Source organism: Nyctibius grandis, chromosome 6, assembly GCF_013368605.1.
Source record: "Nyctibius grandis isolate bNycGra1 chromosome 6, bNycGra1.pri, whole genome shotgun sequence".
Classification (NCBI taxonomy): Eukaryota; Metazoa; Chordata; class Aves; order Nyctibiiformes; family Nyctibiidae; genus Nyctibius; species Nyctibius grandis.
In genome coordinates, this window is record NC_090663.1 from 68,625,968 (window position 1) to 68,645,578 (window position 19,611).

At 46.3% G+C, this 19,611-nt stretch overlaps 1 protein-coding gene across 1 annotated transcript; it reads right to left on the bottom strand.

Annotated features, from left to right (window-relative positions):
- Positions 1–11,622: 11,622 nt before the first annotated feature.
- On the bottom strand, positions 11,623–19,146 carry LOC137664815 (estradiol 17-beta-dehydrogenase 11-like). Its single transcript, XM_068403323.1, has 7 exons — positions 18,900–19,146; positions 16,900–17,007; positions 16,142–16,273; positions 15,011–15,117; positions 13,789–13,926; positions 13,410–13,526; positions 11,623–12,301 (listed from the first exon to the last, which is right to left on the bottom strand). The coding sequence occupies exons 1-7, from the start codon at positions 19,107–19,109 to the stop codon at positions 12,214–12,216; spliced, it is 900 nt and encodes a 299-aa protein (XP_068259424.1). The 5' UTR covers positions 19,110–19,146; the 3' UTR covers positions 11,623–12,213.
- Positions 19,147–19,611: the final 465 nt, after the last annotated feature.

Genomic DNA, 19,611 nt, shown 5'->3' on the forward strand with positions numbered 1-19,611 from the left:
CTCTTGGCACATAAAAAAGCTGCCCTTCAACAGGAAGCAGAGGCAGGCAGAGCAACTCCTGAGAAATACCATCACCCTGTGCCCCCAAAATCTGAATTAGTGTAACCTCCTAGGTAATACAGATCAGAGTGATCCCACTTCAGATTTTGGAGGATCCTGCTCGCTCTGTTCAGAGAGAGAAGGATCTAGGAGAAAGAGGAAAAGGCTGTACCAGCTCCTTTCTCCTCACCTGCCCACCAGCTCTGGCCTGTACAGTATATATATACAAGTCTCGCAGAGTGCTGCTCTAGACCCCCTTCAGTGCAGACATACGTTTCCCTGTTACACACTTTCCCCCAGGTTTGTTTCAGTCTCTTTGTTTGTAGTGCCTCTCTGCCTGTGGAGCAATAAGGGTAAGTCTTGGTCCAGTTTTGCTTAAAGCTTGACTTGAGAACTTGAAAAGAGTTGGCTAGGAATGTTTTACAGGCTGTCAGGATTGAAGAAAGACCTTATTAAAGAAATACATGCCCTGGGAGGTACGGAATCCCCTTAAATAACTGCCTTGCACAAAAGCAAGCACAGCTTGCCAGCTGAAAATGCCCTCTGCCTCCAGCCCCACAGCTAAATAGCTCAAGTTTTTCCAGGTACATACAACAAGAGTTGAAAGCTGGACCCTCATGCTGCGTGCCAAGTTCACCTCTATAGATGTGCATAATAATTCTAGGATTTCCTTTTTTCCTGAATTCAACACAATTCTGCTGAAAAGCAGGAAGGTGTTTTATAAATCCGTGCTTATCTGAGAGTGAGTGGCTGGAGGTTTACAGTTCCACATAGAATACACATATACTGTGTTTAGGAGGAGATGCGCGTTTATTTTGGAGTTTTTAAAGGCAAAAATGTCCAAGTAACTAACACAGCTATTTGAGCTGGCCTGTTTGAGAAAGAACCAGAACATTATCCATGGGAAAATAGGGATAATAGTTATTATCTAAAATATAACTATTTAATGGATTTGGGTGGTTATCCCCCCCCGCCATGTATTTCATAGAGGTCAGAGGTGGTGAAAATCCAGTAGCAAAACAGCTGAAAGGTTTACATGATCTGCTGAACTGTCCAGAGTGCATTAGTTTTGATCAAGCCAAAACATTTTAGGTTTTGCATAAATACATCTCAGAAAATTCTGATTCAGCAATGCTTTAGTGGCTACTTTTCTGCATACAAAAACCCAAGCAATCCTCCCCAAATCCATCCATGTGTTTTAAAGGTACCAACCTGTATGTATGTGGCAGAAATGCTGCTGGCCATGAGCAGTTTCCAGAAGGCTGTGATCGGACAAACTGACCCATACAGACAGACCTCTTGGTCAGAGGGTTAAGAAGGGGGCTTCCCAGCAGGCCTTGAAAACCACAGGAACACAGCTGATGGTCTGATGCGAATAAGTTTGTCAGAGCTTTGTGTTTTGCAGTTTTCTCCTTGCCTTATTGTAGTGCATGCTTTTATTCTTTATTGGCCTCATAGTTTCTACATCGTATGTCCACAATGTCCAGCCTGGCAGGTGCTTCACTTCCCCAGATTAGTTCTCAAGATGAAAGCTTGACACTTAAGAAATTGTAGGAAATCTTACCTCCCAGCTTCCTGAGATGAGCGCCGGGGACTGGAGCAAGCTCGTTGCTCTGTTCTGTAAAAAGGTAGGAGGAATCAGTGGGCAGACTGCTATTCTAAATGAGAAACTAATGCCTTTGTACTCTTATTTCTGGTGTTGAGAGCTAGCAATACTGCTTGTAATGTATTGTGGCTCTCATCCAACACCCCTGAAAACAGTTGTAAAGGCTCCCTTTGACTTCAGTAATAGTTTGATCAGGACTTCAACCCACAAAGACACCACTGTTTTGTTTTGCTTCCATTGGGGGTTTTGGCACAAGTGCTCCCCTCCTGCCCTTAGATATGCATATCTACTAAGTCCTTGCAAGTAGTGATTTACATGTGTGATGTATAATCTCTGATGACAGAAAGAGGTTACCTCTTCCTGAACGTGAAGAGGCTTGGAGGCTGGATTCCTGGCGATCCATTGTGATTGTTCTGGTAAATGCTTTTCCTCTGTTCTGTTAGTAAACATAAAATAACTTATGTGATTGAGTTCTCTTAAAGACTTAAGTTTAAATCTATATTGGCTTGTTAGGTTAGCGATTGTAGAATTAGAAAATGCCTTCTAGAAAATGCAGTTAATATTTATAAAATTGCACTAGTCAGGAACTACATTTTAGTAAATAGAAATCTGATTAGTCTCCTAATGTATTTAAGTTTATTCAGACATCTGCTTAGCTCTGCAACAATAATTTAAGAACACAAAAGACTAGTCTGTGTATGCTATGCTGCATGATGCATATTTGTAGTGAAAGGGACCTCAGACTCCCAGGCTTTGGACTGTATCTGAAGTGAGCCAATGTAGAGCCTATGGAATTGGAAATTTCGTAGCAGGATTAGTGATCATTTAGAACAGTCTACAACAAATGAATAAAGCCTGAATGGTTGCTAAGCTACTGTGTTGGTTGGTTGGCTTCAAGGGATCTGTAAGACTTTGATACTTTATCTCCTTGCCTTAAGGGGTGACTTATTAATCTGAGAAACGCAACAAATCAAAACATAGATTCTTGAAACCGGCCTTTATTGTCATGTATCTTTCTGCTGTCTATTTTTAATACATCTTGTATCCAGGATTAATGTTAGCAAACTAAGATATAGTTTCCAACTGTGCCCCATCAGGCAAGAGATAGAGACTTTTTATCAAGCAGTGATGCTTTGAGAACAGGAGTGCCCTCTGAAAAACTAATTTAAAAATATTGCTGTTCCCTGATAGTAACAATTCTCAAAAAAAAAAAAAAAGAGAAGCAGATATATGACTAAAGAGCCAACTGTGAAAGCTTAAATAGCTGTTTGGGTTTTTTTTCCAGTATTACTCTTCAAGGGGAAAAATGAAGTTCATTTTGTCCAAAAGAGAAATCATGACCTGACAACTCAAAGACAGGACATAAGCCTGGGTGGAAAGGATCTTTGGGTGTTGAGTGACTGTGGCGTTGTGTGCTAAGCTCAGCTAAATCCATATGTGTCAGATATTCCTACAGGGTAAGATCCCGCAGGAGCATAAACACCTACCTTGAAGAGGCTTCAGATAGAGACTGCATGCCAGGTAGTTGTAACTTGCCAAGAAGGTGTCATGCACTGAATATAGGTTTGCACTCTGTCACTTGGCATTGTCCAGAGATCCTCAAGTTAGCTGCTGAATGAAGAACAATCTCTTTCCAAAACATGTGACTACAGAGCTGCACTAACACAGCTGTACCACTGCTGGGCTCCAAGGTAGCAGATAAACCTGGGGCTATCTATATATGCAAAACATCTCTTTCTCAGTGCCTTTGAGCTAGTGCTGAGGTAGCTCAGCATTGCACAGCACAGACATTATCTAAGACTGCCTTTAGAGTTTTGGGGATCATGTTTTAGGATCTGGTTGTCTGCGACCCATATTATGTGAACTTGAGAGGATCTGTGCTTAATGTAACTGTGTACGGAGTGCCCTAAGTTTCATGACTTCTGAGGCTGCAGATGTAAAGACAGTGTAGTGTGTGACAGGGCAAGACTGAAAAAATGGCTTGAAAAATAACTATCTCAAAAATCATCACTGCTGCTTTCTTATATATAGGCCTGGGGTATACACGGACTTATGCCACCCTGCTAAAGGAGAATACACCTCTGTTTGGCACATGCTGCCATTCCTTCCTTTTTAAGTACTCCTTGCTCCTGAGGAGAGAGAGCATGAAGTGAGCTGCAGTCACTGCTGCCCCTAAATTGGTTACTGATTAACCGTATGGATTAGGAACAATATAATCCTGGTGAGTCAGGAATTATTTATTTAGAAAATTAATATATAAACAGTGAGTATAAACTACGTTCATAAAATGTTGCATTTTTGAATTATTTTCAGCCACTCATTCCTGATGTTGTATCCATTACAAGTAACAGATACAAAAGGAGTATCCTTTACAAAGTATCTCCATAGTCCTGTGCAGAGATACTCCCTTGAATCTCAGGAGCAACATAGCTGTGTTAGCTGTAACTGTGCCTCTGTTAATTAGTGTGCTAATGTCAGACTGGTTTTGCTCTTACATTCTTTGTCCTTGTGAGGAATAAAGTTTAGCTCATGCTCAGTAGAATATTCTTACTGCGCTTGTACTCTTTTAAACTTCCTGAAATGAGAAACAGTTATCAAATGTGTAATTTTAAACTGGCACAGTGGGATCCTGATGTGTCCTGTGGCCAATGCTAACTGTGTAGCCCAAGTAGAGCTTCCTTGGCCAAACAGAGATCTGTCATGTAACAAACAACTAAACTGTATGTATAAAATGCAGAGCCTTTGTGAAGCAGGATCTACATCGTCATATCTCAGTGTAAAGGTTTTCTTTTCCATATCAGAGGCATGGAAATCACATCTTTTGTCTTGGTGACTTAATTGAAAAAAAAAGTAGGCATTTGCTTTTTACCTGTAAAATCAAACTTAGCTCAATTTATCTTCCTCAATGTTTTACACTTTTTTTTGTTTTGTCTGAAAGTATTCATTAAATTCACAGGAACTGACCTAGCTCTGAGTGACCTAAAAGGGTACGTCTAAGGAAATAACCAATTCATCTAAAGTGTTTTACCTTTTTATGTCCCATATTACTTTGCTTGCTGTAAATTACGGTGTAGCCTCCTTCCAGACAAGCTCATTAAAATCCCCTTGGAATTGTGCTTGTGTTTGAAAGGGCTCTTGATACCATTTTATGTCAAGGAGAGAGAGGAGGATGGAAGTGGAAATGTGCCACGTGAACAAAGTATTTAGCTGGGAAGATAACACTGATTAGGTTGTGCAGCCAGAACTGGTGTTAACTGCACATGTGTGCTTTAAGGGCTTGGAGAACTGAGCTCCAGATAAATACTTTTTTTTTCTCTCATCGCTTTTCATACCAGAGACTTGAATCGTGTCTTTTACCAGTATAATTTCAGCGCAACTACACAGAAATCACTAGATGAGAGTAAACGCAGACCACCACCTCTGCATGATAGTAAAACCAGTTGTTACATGATCTTCAATCTTTCACCTCTGTTAGAGTGCAGGTGTCAGTGTTATAAAGCTCAAAGAACTTACGTGCTATATTCCAGGTCAACACTTCAAAAGAAAGCACCAGAATTTCATCATCAAAGCTATGTGGTCATCAAAAGATTAGTGCAAGTTCCTGCTCAGTGTTTGCGTTTTTTTCCCATTAGAGATTACCTTGTGATTAGCAGGCTGGTAGGTACTAGTGAACATGAGTGTCTGGAATACGTTTATATAAAAGCCACAGTCACTATTGTCACTGGATTATTTTTGAGCAATGAGCATATCTTCCTGTTGCAGCATCTGTTTAACTAGAATGTTGTTTCTTGAAAAACATTTTGATTGTGATGTTTTGGAAAATGATCAGCTACCAGCTGTGAACATCAAAAGGCTGAGAACGCAGAGGGGAAATAGTTTTCATGAGAGCATGTTTACTTGTAGGAACACCTGGCTTGTTGGATAAATGTAAGCTTATTCATACTCTAATAGAAGTTCTGCAGTGAAACTACAATCCTCTTAGTGGTGAGCTCAAACTGTAGCATAAGTACAGAAAGCATGAGACCTGCTTGGGAAACAGCAAAATGCATGGCCAGATACTAGATACAGAATGAAAGAATCTGAAAGGTTTAGGGTACCAAAAATTTATTTCAGAATGCTGCCTAAAATTGCATATTTTTTTAATGCATACCGGCGTTACCTGCAAACTATGTGGACCTAAGGTTTTGGACCTATGTGGACCTAGGTTTGCAAACTATGCAAACCTAAAATACTATGAGTGCTGCCCCAATCGTGAGGTTGGGGCCTCAGTGCTAGCAGACAGTAGCAATAGGATGTACAGCCATGATTTTCACTTGTAAGTGCCTCGGTTTGTGACAAGAAACACAATTTGGGGTGATTTTCCTGACATTCTGAGTAGGATTCAAGGACTTCAGAAAAATGCAGCAGAGCCAGTCTCCGAAGAAGCACTCTCAGACATTGCTAGAGAGGACAGATCAGGCTACAGTGCCGCAGGGAGCTTTAATCCGTGGTGTTAGAGATTCAGGAAGACTTGATGTGACTGAGATGATCTGAAGCCACTTAGGGACTCTTGAAAATTTAACCTATTATGATGAAGACAGTAATTATGAATGTTAAATATTGTCATTAAATATTGTTGTTAAATGTTGTTCTTTCCTCTAATAATGAGCATCTCAAATTTCAGACCAGTCAGGTCTGCATATATAGTGGACAAAGGGAAACTATCACAGCTGCTCCTTTGTTTTATTCAGTGTTGATTGGATGGTGTCGTCAGAAGGCTTCTGTGTCCGTAAACTTCCACTCCTCTTGCAAAGAAGATGGTCTCACCCACACTGCCTGCCCAGCAGCTTTGTGCCTGGGGATTCACTGCCCCCACAGTATGCCAGAGCATGTGCTGCCAGGCATGGTTATGGGCCAAAATTATGCCAGGAAGCATCCTAACACTTCGACAGTATGGATGACTGCAAAACAGTGCATGAGCGCAGTGCCTGGCCATGTAGCTTGCAAACACAGCTATAGGGTTTGTGATACCAAGAGTTCTCTTTCATGTCTCCCACACTGGGGAAGAGAGCCTCATCAGCTTCCAGGGCAGTCACAGCAGTGGCATCTGCATGCTGGGTGCAGTATCTCAGGGAATACATAGTGCACCTGGTACATAAAATCCTTGTGGGGTCCTCACACTCCTGTGCTTTCTGAAAGTGGAACAGCTGCAAGAGGTGGGGAAGGAGCTCCACAGCCCTCTAGCCAATGTCCTGGTGCTTTAGCTGCACTCTTACTCATCTTGTTTGCGGGAGACTGGGTCAGCTCCAGCAGAGAGATTCATAGCTAGGCACTTCCTACTTTTCTCTTGGAACTTCGTTTTGTTCTTAATTAGCGTGTTGGTGTTTGGGCCAGACCCTAATTGCATGGCTCAGTGGTGCTGTCATTTTCCTGGCACGGGGCTCCAGTCAGTGCTGCGGCCAAGATCGAGGAGGCAGGGAGGAAAGAGAAGTGCTGACTCCAAGAGGCACCTCAGAGGCAGGCAGAGCATGAGGCCAGAGTCACTAACTTGACTCATAAGGAGTCCTAAGGCAGGGTGTGAGGTACCACTCTTCAAATCTGGGACTTAGCTGTGGGCGGCTACATGAAGCTTGCTTGCGTAGGCTCCTGCTAGGCACCCATAATGACCAGAATCTGGGAGAAGTTTCAGTTGTCTGTTGTGGCCAGAAAGAGAACTGAAGAGCCTGGGAGTCTTGATGGTTCAATTCTGTCACTGGTGTTCAGGAGGTGAAGGCTTAAATCCTTCCTTTTGCATCTGTTTCTTTATGCCAAGCAGAAGACTTGCAGTCTCAGGCAACATGGAGAAGAGCAAGTGGCTCTCGGTTGAGAGACCTTTAAGATCATCAAGTCTAACCATTAACCTGGCACTGCCAAGTCCACTACTAAACCACGTCCCTAAGCACCACACCTACTTGTCTTTTAAATACCTCCAGGGATGGTGACTCAATCACTTCCCTGGGCAGCCTGTTCTCATGCTTGACAACCCTTTCAGTGAAGAAACTTTTCCTGATACCCAATAATCTAAACCTCCCTTGGCGCAACTTGAGGCCGTTTCCTCTTGTCCTATTGCTTGTTACCTAGGAGAAGAGACTGACACCCACATCGCTACAACCTCTTTTCAGGTAGCTGTAGAGAGCGATAAGGTCTCCCCTGAGCCTCCTTTTTTTCTAGACCAAACAACCCCAGTTCCCTCAGCTGCTCCTCATAAGACTTATGCTCTAGACCCTTCACCAGCTTCATTGCCCTTCTTTGGACAGTTGGCATGCTGCCCCCCGGTTTATCTCTAGTGAGCATGGTTTTATCCCTTTCCCCCTTCAAATTTAGTTTAAAGCTCTTTCAGTGAGCTCTGCTAACTCCTGCACAAAGATCCTTTTCCCCCTTTGAGACAGGTGTACCCCATCTGTCGCCAGCAGGCCTGGTGTCATGTAGACCAACCCATGATCAAAAACCCCAAAATTCTGCTGGTGACACCAGGCATGGAGCCAGGTATTGACCTGCTGGCTCTTCCTGTTTCTTCCCTCATCATTCCCTACAACTGGAGGGATAGAGGAGAACACTGCTTGTGCTCCTGATCCCTTAACCAGTCGTCCCAAGGCTCTAAAGTCTCTCTTGATTGCCCTCAGACATCTTGTTGCAACTTCATCGCTGCCTACCTGAAAAATTAATAATGGATAATAATCTGAGGGCAGTACCAGGGTAGGAAGCTTTCTCGTCACATCTTTAACCCAGGCCTCAGGGAGGCAGCAGGCTTCCCTGAGAAGTGGGTCTGATCTGCATCCTGGGCCTTCTGTTCCCTTCAGAAGGGAATCTTCTATGACAACGACCCATCTTTTTTTCTTTATGGCAGCAGTTTTGATGCAGGGCACAGGCTGACTTAACCTCAGCGACACCTCCAAGCTAGACGAACCATCCTTGTTATTGTTCGGTTCCACTTGCAGAGCCTCATACCTATTACACAAGGGCACCTGGGAAGGCGGGGTAGTCACAGAGGAGAAGCACTTGTGCTTGGCAGGAACGTGTTGCCATTGTCCCCTATCCCTTAAATCACTGTGTCCAGCCAGGCAGAAAGAGGACAAGAAATCCCCCGTGTCATGCGTCCTGTCTGCCGGTCGGGCCTGTCTCAGGGAAGGTAGGGTGCAGTTCCAGTGGTCGGTCGGTCGGTCGGTCTCTCTCTCCCACTCTCTCACTCTCTCTCACTCCTTGATACTCCTCAGCCTGCTCACCTCCTCCTAGAGCTCTGTCACTGAGCACAGGAGTTCCTTTACCTGGGCGCACCTCCCACAGGTGTGCTCACTGCAGCTGTCAGGTATTGGCATAAGAGCAGGACACACCCTGCAGCCTGACACCTGGGCAGCAGCGCGTTCCCACCAGAGCTCTGTTGGGAAGCTGTGTCAGTCATGGTGGGTGCAGAGCTTGGAGAGGCCATGGCTTTCTGCCAGGTGGACACTATTGCTCCCTGGTCAAGTTGATAGAGGTTCAGTGCCCTGCTGTGTGACACCGTGATCGCTAGTGCTCCCTGAGGGCTTCTTTTATAGGCGGGGAAGGGGGCTTTGGCCGCCATTGCTCCTGGTCCCACCCAGATCTCATCAGCCTCTGTGACACAAGCTGCTGTAGGCTCCTGGAGGGTCTCTCGGCTCCCCCTGAGGTTCCCCCAGTTTGGGAAACCCTCCTATGCACCGCACTAGAGCACACCGCTGCAGATTGTGCTGGCACCAGAGCTGCTTGCCTCAGCAAGTGAGGGCTAGTTTTGTGTACTTTAGCACATTGAGCAACCATTTGTGCTGCTGGCAGCACAAACTTCTACCTGTTGCCACGTAAGAGCAGGAAGAGCTGAATGATGAGGAGCTGATGATGAGGGCTCTCCCTTTCTGAAGACCCTCAGTTTACAGAACAACATGAAATGCTCAGGTGAGTGGGATGGATTCCACTGGAAGCCACCCGTTTCCACCTGTGCCAGAGGTGGGAGCGTGTTCAGGCCTCCCTTGGATGGCTGCGAGCCAGCAAGTGCCTGGCGCAGTCGGGAGTTGCACAAGTAGCTGGAAAGATAATCTGTGCTCGGAAGAGGTCTTTGACCTGTGTTTCATCAGGTGCTGTTCTCTTGTGCCACAGGCCAAAGACCTGTGGGGGTTTAACCTCCTGGTCAAGGTGGGTCCCATCAGAGCAGCCCTCTAGCTTGTGATAAGGAGCTCTGAGAAGGCTGATCTGGAGCCTTCCCCCATGCGCCCTCTGCCCCATGGCCTGGCATCCATGTTTAAGTCCTGGTCTTGGCCCCGGCCCTTGCATGGGCTGCGCTGTCAGCATGCCATGCCTAGACCTGTACCTTGCTGAAACTGAAGTGGCTTCCTGGTGTGACCGGGGACCTGATTCGTCCCTGCAGCCTGGCCTCGTGGTTGGCAGACTGTGGCTGACCCTTTCAACATTGTGGCACCTGCTCTGCCATCCTCGCTCAGGAGCAGTGGGGCAGCACCCCATCAGTGCATTGCCGGCCTCGCCCCCACCTGTGGCACCTGGCATGCCTCCTCCTGCCAAGAATCCCCACTCCACTGCTCCCCTGCACCCAGAAGGGGCCGAGCAGAGATGGGAAGGTAAAGCTCAGGACCTCACAGGGATGTTGTTCCTGCAGCATCTTCTCCTGTCAGCCAGGCAGCATTTCAGAGAAGTGGAATACATAAACCCTCAGTCTGGTGCACGTGTGTTTGAAGAGACAGAAGGAAAAGAGATATGCAGAGGCACATGTGCTATCTGGTGTCTGTATGGATGTAACTTTGTGCTGTGATGAATGTGTTAATTAGTCAACATGAAGACGTATTCAGGAGTTCTCTTGCATTGTACACAGGTGCAGAATCCCTGTAGCCTTCAACTTAAACTCGCCCGATACATGTGAACAGAAGATTTCCTGGCTCAGCATAACCTTGCTCTTTAATACATGAGTCTGACTTACTTACGAATACTGAAGCAGACTGCAGAATTTTCATTACGTTGGATTATTTGCCTTGTAAGGAGAAAAAATAGTCCAACTGGGTCTGCATTCTCATGTATAAATCCCATTCTCTAGCATGCATGAATTGTAGGAGGGCACCCAGTAATCTGTAGATAAATACTGCACTGTTTTCTCAGGAAGGTGTTTTAAAGGTGTCTGGGAATTGCAGATGAGCAGTGTGAGAAATCATAGAATCATAGGTTGGAAAAGACCTTTAAGATCATCAAATCCAACAGTAAACCCAGAACTGCCAAGTCCACTACTAACCATGTCCCTAAGCACCACGTCTACATGGCTTTTAAATACCTCCAGGGATGGTGACTCAGCCACTTCCCTGGGCAGCCTGTTCCAATGCTTGACAGCCCTTTTGGTGAAGTAACTTTTCCTGATACCCAATAATCTAAACCTCCTCTAGTGCAACTTGAGGCCATTTCCTCTCATCCTATCACATGTTGCTTAGGAGAAGAGACCAACACCCACCTCACTACAACCTCCTTTCAGGTAGTTGTAGAGAGCGATAAGGTCTCCCCTGAGCCTCCTTTTCTCCAAACTAAACAATCCCAGTTCTCTCAGCCGCTCCTCATCAGACTTGTGCTCTAGACCTTTCACCAGTTTCATTGCCCTTCTTTGGACACACTCCAGCACCTCAATGTCTTTCTTGTAGGGAGGGGCCCAAAACTGAACACAGTATTCGAGGTGCGGCCTCATCATGCTGAGTACAGGGGGATGATCACTTCCCTTGTCCTGCTGGCCACACTATTTCTGATACAAGCCAGGATGCTGTTGGCCTTCTTGGCCACCTGGGCACACTGCTGGCTCATATTCAGCCGGCCATCGATCAACACCCCCGGGTCCTTTTCCTGCCCAACAAATGATACGGGGAAAGGGTGTATTACTTGATACCATACCTTAAATGCACCACTAGGACCTGGTGATGACTTTCACTGCTGACAGACACCTTTGGGTTAGAGAACTGTATTTATTCGGAATAAGGCATGTTGATGATTCTAATGCATAATTGATAATTGATGTAATTACATATTACAGTACAAACAAGGCTGCGTTATTTCAGGTACTCACTACAAAAGCATGCAAAACTGTGAGTGTTCATTAGAGCACATTCTTTTAAATTTAAAAAGATAAATTGAGGTGAAACATCCCACTCACCTCCTCTATAGATTGCTTCTTGCAAGATATCTTTGCTCAGGGATGAGCCCAGATTAACATATTCTCAGGCAGTCCCTGTGCACTCAAGTACACAGCTGTGCTGTGCCAAAGATGGGCTTTGTGGGAATTCCTGTCTGCCTCAGCACTAGGAGATAGAGGCAATGTGACGTACAGCCAAAGCAGCCCTTTAGACTGCTAGAGATGCATCTCTGCTTCGTTAACACTCCGTGTTATGCAGGTATGTCCCTGCTGCAGGTGTGGGATAAACCCTTAGGTGTGCTTGGAAATGGTGGCCTGGAAGCATCTGTGTCCGTTCTGCTCTGAATTAAACCAGCTGAACTATGCTCAGCACATGTTCTGTTTTCACTCATGCCACTGGGAAATGAGAATCAATTTTTGATTTTCACTGAGTGCTTCTCTGCCCAATAACTGCATCAAACTTGATATCAGTCAGCTTTTTCAGAACATTCAGGGCGCGTTCTGGAAACAACCTGAAAGAGATAATAACATGAAATTAAATGTAGGATAAGAAATTATGGGGAAAAGTGGCACTGCAGGTGAGCTGGTCTTGGAGCAGAATGTGTGCACACACACGGACTGAGACTAAGACTTAAACCGAGCGTTGTTTCCAAAGAATACATAGCCCTCATCAATCTCTGCCTAGTTTAACTCCAATCCCACCCATCTCCTTTTATGACAGTTCCAGGACAGGTAGGTACTGGACACGATTTAGGTTGCAATATTGCTGCAGGATCCAGGAAGTTTTAATATTGAACATCGACACGTGCATTTGCATTGTCTTTGCTTTCAAAGCATTAACTGGTTAATTTGGGGATTTCTTGGGGGGAAAAAAAAACCAACCAAACATCTCCACACCTCCTCATAAAAAGAAATTTGAGGTTAGACCCAAGTTTGATGGCTTTCACAAACAAGAAATTACCAAGTGTTATATGAGATACTGTAGAAGTTAACTGAAAACTTAATTTAGTTGTTCTGATGTTAATTCTATGTTTAGAACCTGAGCTCTGATGAAAACATCTCCGCAGCAGAGCAGCTATACTGGATATTAAAGACATGTGAGAGGACAAATCTTGCTTTACTTGGCAGAGCTAAGCAATAGTGCTTTCAAAGCAATTTTCCCAGCCTCTGTGACACCTCAATCTTTGGTGTTGACATGAAGAAACAAACTAATAAGCAGCAGGTCGTCAGCTCTTTCTGGAACTTTTCTGAGGCTGCTGTTTCAGAGAAAGTGTTGTCTGCAGGCAAAAGGAAAATAGTGATCTGTGAAGAAAATGTGTTCTCTTGTTCTTGTCCCTCCCTCCCTATCAGCCTGTAGACTGGTTGAGTTCTCCACTGAGAACAGTTAGCTGCAGAAAGTAGATCATAACGACCTATGAGAGGACTCAACATAATATTTCTGTGGATGATGTCTGCTTTGTCATTAGCAAGAACCACTGCACTATTTGGTTACCTTGTGATGTGTTCTTAAATAAAACTTAATCTTGAATCAGATGTTACAAGTTTGAGGGTTGTACACTCAGCAAGTTATATTTGATACATGTGGGGGTTTTTTATGTTGTGGTTTTTTTTTCTACTTACCTTTCAAAAAGTAAAGCAATGCGTTGATTTGATGGAACAAAAACCATTTTCTGGTTTGTCAGTATTCCTTCCATCAGGGCCTCTACAACTTCTTCAATCTCCAAAATCTTCACAAGCCTGCACAGGAAAGCATACATTTAAGAGCTACAGTGGGAAAACAGGGTGGTACTAGCTGATGTAGGATGCTTCATGTATGCACACACTCAGGTAATTCAAAGGCAACCACTATGTAGGTTAAATGACACTGCAGATTTTCTTTAGCCAATGGTATATACTGCTTCTCTAGAGTCAGTTGGAACACAAGGGCTAAAGCTGGGGCTAATATGTGGTGCCTTGGTGCAAAGAAGGAAGGGGAGGAAGGCAGAGTTTTGATAGTTACCTTGTACTGGGGTTTTTGACAAATCCAGTGTTTATAAAAACCGGACAAAGACACGTGGTTTTTATTCCATCCTTTCCCAGGGCAGACAGCTCCTCTGTCAGAGCTTTATGAAATCCAACTGCAGCAAACTTGCTTGAGCTGCAGGAGGGCAAAGAGCACAAATGAGAAGGCAGACATAGGATTTCTAACTTTCTACGATGGGAAATGGCCTAGAAGATCACACAGTACTGACTAGGAGGCAAAAATAAAAAGTAATCCAGCTGAGAGACAGGGCAGAGACTAATTCTAATTTTGCCTGTGCCAGAGTGTAGTGCTGGATTAGCTATTGCTGCCTGCGGAGTAATTGTGGAGTGCAGAGCAGGCATCTTTCAGAAAAAGTCACCTTAGTTGTGAACAGACAGATGAACCTCAGGAATTCGTAGAAAATTCTAGCTAATGTGCATAAATCGATGGACTTCCCTTTTTTCCCATGTGAGAAGATTCTTAGAAGGAATGCAGCCTGAACCTCTAAAATTCAGCAGGCTGGGCAGGGAAGAAATGGAGAACAACCCTCTACTGTTTCTCACACCACATAGGAGTGTTTCATGCCATTTGCACGTGAGTTTTCAAATATAGAGGAGCATTACGCATGCAAAAGTTGAGCAACATACTGCCACAGAAATTGGTGCAGGGCAGGAGTGTAAATCAACTCCAAAAGAAAGCAGAACCTGAAAATCAGCTTATTGACTGCTATTGATTTGGACAGTGTAACCCCAGTAAAATCCCTGGCTGGGGAGTTCTCACATTGCCAGCCATGAGTGACTCCGTAAGGAGTGTTTCCAGAAGATTGCTCCACCTGGAGCTGCTGTTATAGAGGGCTAGGTCTTACTCACAGAAGCACTACTTTCTAAGAAGGAGAAGGGAAGAGGATACCTTTTGTCATAAGCAAAAGTCTGGATTGGTGAGGGAGAGAAAAAAGGAGCAGCTTTCCATTAGTTGATGTGTCACATGACTATTCCTCCCTACAAGCATTGCTCCTGATTCAGTCAGAGCTAATAAGCAAATTGGCAGGAACCTCCAGGCATCCTTAAGTGATGGCTGTTGTGCTTTTTTCCTCCTTATCACTGTCCTTTGGACATACCGTATTCAGTGGGAGGATTATTTTGGTTACTCTGTGCTTTGTGATGGAGAAGATGCAATTAAAAATAAACATATGAAGAGAGATGATCCTAAAATCACTTACCAATAAGCCACCATGAAAGAAATCACAAAATGACCTGCTGCTGAAGCCACCGTAACAATGTGACCGTGGTTGTTGTTCATCATGGTTGGCAGAAAAGCTCTTGTGGTCTTGAAAGTCATTTAAACCAAGAGGTAAAAATGCGGGGGAGGGGAAGGAAAAGAACAAAGTTTTCTTAGGCATATTCGATACTGACCCTGACTATCATTAATTAAGCAACTACTGCTATCGCTAACGCTATGTGCTGCACAACACCTCAGATTCTGAGAGCCACAGAGATACCCGTTCACTGTTCAGCTGGTACAATTGGCAACCTATTTTCCAAACAGGACTGTTTCAGGAACTCGCCTATCAACAGGGGCTGATGCTCACATCTTTCCTATGCTGCTTTTTAGGTTTCAGGTGTCAGCAGCAACGCTGCCAGTGTCTCACCCCAGCACGTACGGTAAAACACTCGTTAATCTGTAACTTCTCTTTTCTTGTGCTGCAAACAATAAGTCCTTAACAGCTGAAACCCTCCCACTCTGTAACCCCTGCTGACAGCTGTCCTACCCCAGGGGTCAGCTGCTGGTGTGCCAAGGACCCAAGGCCCAACTCTGATAGGGCCCAGCTGTGTCACCTCGACTCAGACAGCTGGGAGAAAGCTGTGAGAAAGTCTGCAGAGAGACGAGAGGTACAAATCACAGGGAGAAGCAGGACTGATGGAAGACGGGCTTGGAAGTAGCTCAAGAAGCCAGGAGGGAAGGCGGTGACACAGCGATGTATCTTCTACTTTTCAGCTGTATGTCTTCTGCTTGCAAGGTCTCAGGACTCAGCTGCAGTTGCCCAAACTACCCGATGTGAAGAGGAACCCTAATACACCTCTGACAGAGACCAACCCATGCTGCAGATGAAGCCGTTGCTGGCTAGCTTAGGCAGAGAAAAGAGAGAATGAAAAGAGAGAATGAAACAGCTCAGCCAGGCTCCGATCAGCAAGAGGTTAATGAAGTTTCCCAACAGTCAGTCTAGCCAGGTGCCCCTGTGCTATACACATCTGAAAGACGCTTTTGTAATTCACTGGTAGCTGAAAATAATTGTTAGTCTAAATATGCCTCCTCAAGAACGCGTAGCTATGAACATGGTAGTGGCCCTTACCCAGAAGTGAGCAAGAATGTTGACTTCAAACATTCTTTCAATCTGGTGGTCCTGAGTGGAGAGCAGGTCGGCAGCTGTAATCACACCAGCGTTATTCACCAGGATGGAGACATCCCCGATGTCCTTTTTCACCTTTTGGACAGAAAAAGAACAGAAAAGTGAATGTCATTCGTTATCAAAAAAATTCAAAGCTGTGGAAGATGAGTAACCATTAATTTAATTCGTCATGTTGTTTCTTTTAGGGAGAGGAAGATCGCACCACATTTCCAGATGTGGTAGGAACTGTGCAGTAGTACCATGAAATCTGGTTTAGATCTGATGCTTCTCCCTTAGCTACTGCCAGTATTTACACATTGCCCACAGACACAGTATGCTCTGTGTCGTCACAGTTGGGACTATGGACGTACAGGCTGTTTGGACACAGCTGGACCATATCCTTTCCAAAAACCGTTTCAAATGTCCCCAGTGTTGTCTGTGTGCTGTTCAGGAAACTAGAAGGCAGAAGTTCCTTCAGGGGCAGGAGGTCTAAAGAGCACACCTGGCAACGAGGCATGATACAGGGGAGCCTCACAAAAGAGGATGAGGCTGGGTGCGATCTCAGAAGTGCTACTTCACTCTCCATACAGAAAGCAGCAAGAAGTGGGGAGATTCCAAGGGCTTGCATGATTGGTGTACAATACCTCTGCCCTTGTTTTCCCCACTCTTCTGGAAATTGAGCATGTTTGAGGAAGCCTTTGAACGTGACCCTGTTCCCCTACCTTCTCTGCTGCGCTGTAGATTTCCTCCCTTTTGCTGCAGTCCACCACGAAGGCATGAACAGTGGCTCCCAGCCTTTCGCATTCTGCTGCCGTGTCCTCAACGCCGTGCTGTGAGAGGCAGGAAAGAAAGACGTGTGTGAGCAACTGTACCCTGCCCATGCATTGCTGCTCTGGCACGTCGGCAGACCACTTAGAGGCTGGAGATGTCTCTTGATTGTGTAACCGCTGCCAAGCCCCTGAACAGTCCATGGCGACCCAGGGAAAGAGCTGTAACCGGGGTCCATGGGAGGACTAGTATTCTGACCTTAAATTTCGGACCTGTGTAGAGTGACTGCCAGAAAGGGAAAGTGGCAATGAGAGTGAGTATGCCTTGGGAAAGCACACGGAGCTAGGCTGCAGAAAGGTGACTTTCACAGCACAGCAGGCAGACACTGTGACTGTAAGCAGAGCTCTTGGAACACAGGCCCGGTTGACACCCCCGAGATATGAAAAGTGGCCCTATGCATTTCTGTATTCACAGACTGGATGTGAGAAGAGAGGTGTTCTCCAAAGTACACATGTAGAGAGATGTTTCTTATGAGAGTGGCATTTGACACACACACAAGAGAAGCTCCCCTAAGTCATTATATCAACCCACTGAGGGAGGGCAGAAGTGACTTTGCTGTAGCCTTGTTCCCAGGTGCCAGAAAGCCATGCCAATGGGGACCCGTGCAGTGAAAAGCCCCAGTTCACAAATGGCCTGGGACAGCTCAGCCCTTGACAGAAGCTGTGCAAGTCCCTGGGTTGGGTGACCAGGCAGCACCACTCAGCCCCAGCTTCTGCTTAAGGCTGATGGCCCCCAGTAATGAGGCCTTTGTGAAGGCAGTTGGATTGGGGAATCATACTCCTAAAACCTTCGGGATCCACCGCCTCCTTTGGCATTGTATTTCAGTGCTGGTTACACCGACCCTTATGATATATTTCCCAGCACCAAAGCCAGATCTTGCTTGCTATTAAGTTTATTCTTTTTTCACCCATTCCAGTGAACATGGACAACACCACTTGGCAGTGACCCTTTACACATCGGGAGACCAGTGCCATGCTTTCTGTCACCCCTCCAGAGTCTGGCCTTAGCTGTAATGGGCAGCATGAACAGATACACAATATCCTCCCTATTTACACAATCCCTTATGCTAGGCTTGTCTTGGGCGTTTTGTTTATTTATTTGTTTGTGGTGGGCTGGGATTTTTTTCATGCTTCAGGATGACATGATGAACTCCTCTGCAGTTTCTGATCCACTGTGTCAGAAAGTTTTCCCGTGAACTGCTGCCCAGCCTCTCACCCCCTCTGTGCAGCCGGTCGCTCCTATGCACAGCACTTTGCCTTGATCCCTGCTGAACGACATTCTATGTGTTTGCATCTGTTCATCCTTGGCTCACCAAGGTCTTTTAGTGTTCTAGTCAATTTTGCTGAAATAGTTTGGGCTAACGTAAATGTTTGGCAAGGCGCTGTCTACACACATAACTGCACCAGAGGGCAGCAGGGCTCACACAGAGCTCAGTGCAGTCATGCCCATCAATATGAGTAGAGAGACATATCTTTCAGCAACGTACGCAAAATATCTGAGGCTAGAGAGAGAGTGCGCAGAAGGTAAACCCGCTTCCCTGTAGAAACAGGCTTCTGGTCTCAGCGTGCCTTTTTCGGCCAGCCCAGGCAGCGGTTCCAACAGCAGCTTGCTGACCGCTGCGCTCCCTCTTGCAGGTACTCTGACGTGCTGTGCACGCTGCCTCGCTGAGTAGCGCTGAGTAACTGTGGGACCCAGACACCTCCGTCCTCGGGTGCAAGTGGGGCCAAACCCTCTACTGGCGCTCAGCGTCCCCGTCAGTGAGCTGGCTGTGAGCCGATGGGAGCGGGCACGGAAGCAGGTGATGTGGATGCAGTTTGTACACAGCCCTTCTTATGCTATTACAAACCCAGAGGCCTCAGAGATTAACGAGTCAAGACATGAATTGTACCGTTACCTTATTGATGTCCCACAGAACCAGTCTGCTCTGACGCTTGGCGAACTCGAAGGCGGTCGCTCTCCCTATGCCGTGGCCAGCCCCCGTGATGAGAACAAGCTCCCCACTGACAGACTTTCTCTTCACAGGGACAAAGAGCTTCACGAAAGCCTCCAAGTAGGAGTAGATGAGCGTAGCCAAAAACAGGAGAAGATTCACAAACGGATTCATTGTTTGTCTGAAAGTCCTTCGATCGCCTGACTGAACTTTCATCTCTTTTGAGGTGGGTCTGGGTTGTTCATTTACCTGCAGCCCGCGCCCCGCCTGAGCGCGCACCGCCCCTCCTGTCAGTCACAGGCCGCTGCCCCCGCAGGAACCAGCCCCTCGCCGCAGCCCTCCCCGCGCCGCCTGCCCCGCCGGGCCGGGCCCCAGGCTCCCCTCGCCGTGCGGGGCTCCGTGAAAGGCGGGGACGGCGATCGCCGAGGCCGGGCCACCATCGGGGCGCACAGAGCGGCGCCCGCCCATGGTCCCACTGGCCCCGCGCCCGGCCACACCTCCCAGGGGCGCAGCAACCAATCAGAGAGCGGCGTTTGGGGAGGGGCGTGTCCATGGGGGGGGGAGAAGCCGGTGAGCTGAAGGCGCTCGCGATTGGTGGCGCTCCGGCCAATGAGAGGCGAGCTTGTGAAGAGGGCGGTTGGCAGAGAGCGGTGGCCCTTGGGCGGGAGGTGCGGCC

Excerpts from the sequence above, each read along its gene's own strand:
- LOC137664815 (XM_068403323.1), bottom strand. The coding sequence starts at position 19,109 with ATGAATCCGTTTGTGAATCTTCTCCTGTTTTTGGCTACGCTCATCTAC. Across the intron at positions 17,008-18,899 it reads TTCTGTGGGACATCAATAAG|CACGGCGTTGAGGACACGGC; the intron begins GTAACGGTACAA and ends TGCCTCTCACAG. Across the intron at positions 15,118-16,141 it reads ACATTCTTGCTCACTTCTGG|ACCACAAGAGCTTTTCTGCC; the intron begins GTAAGGGCCACT and ends ATGACTTTCAAG.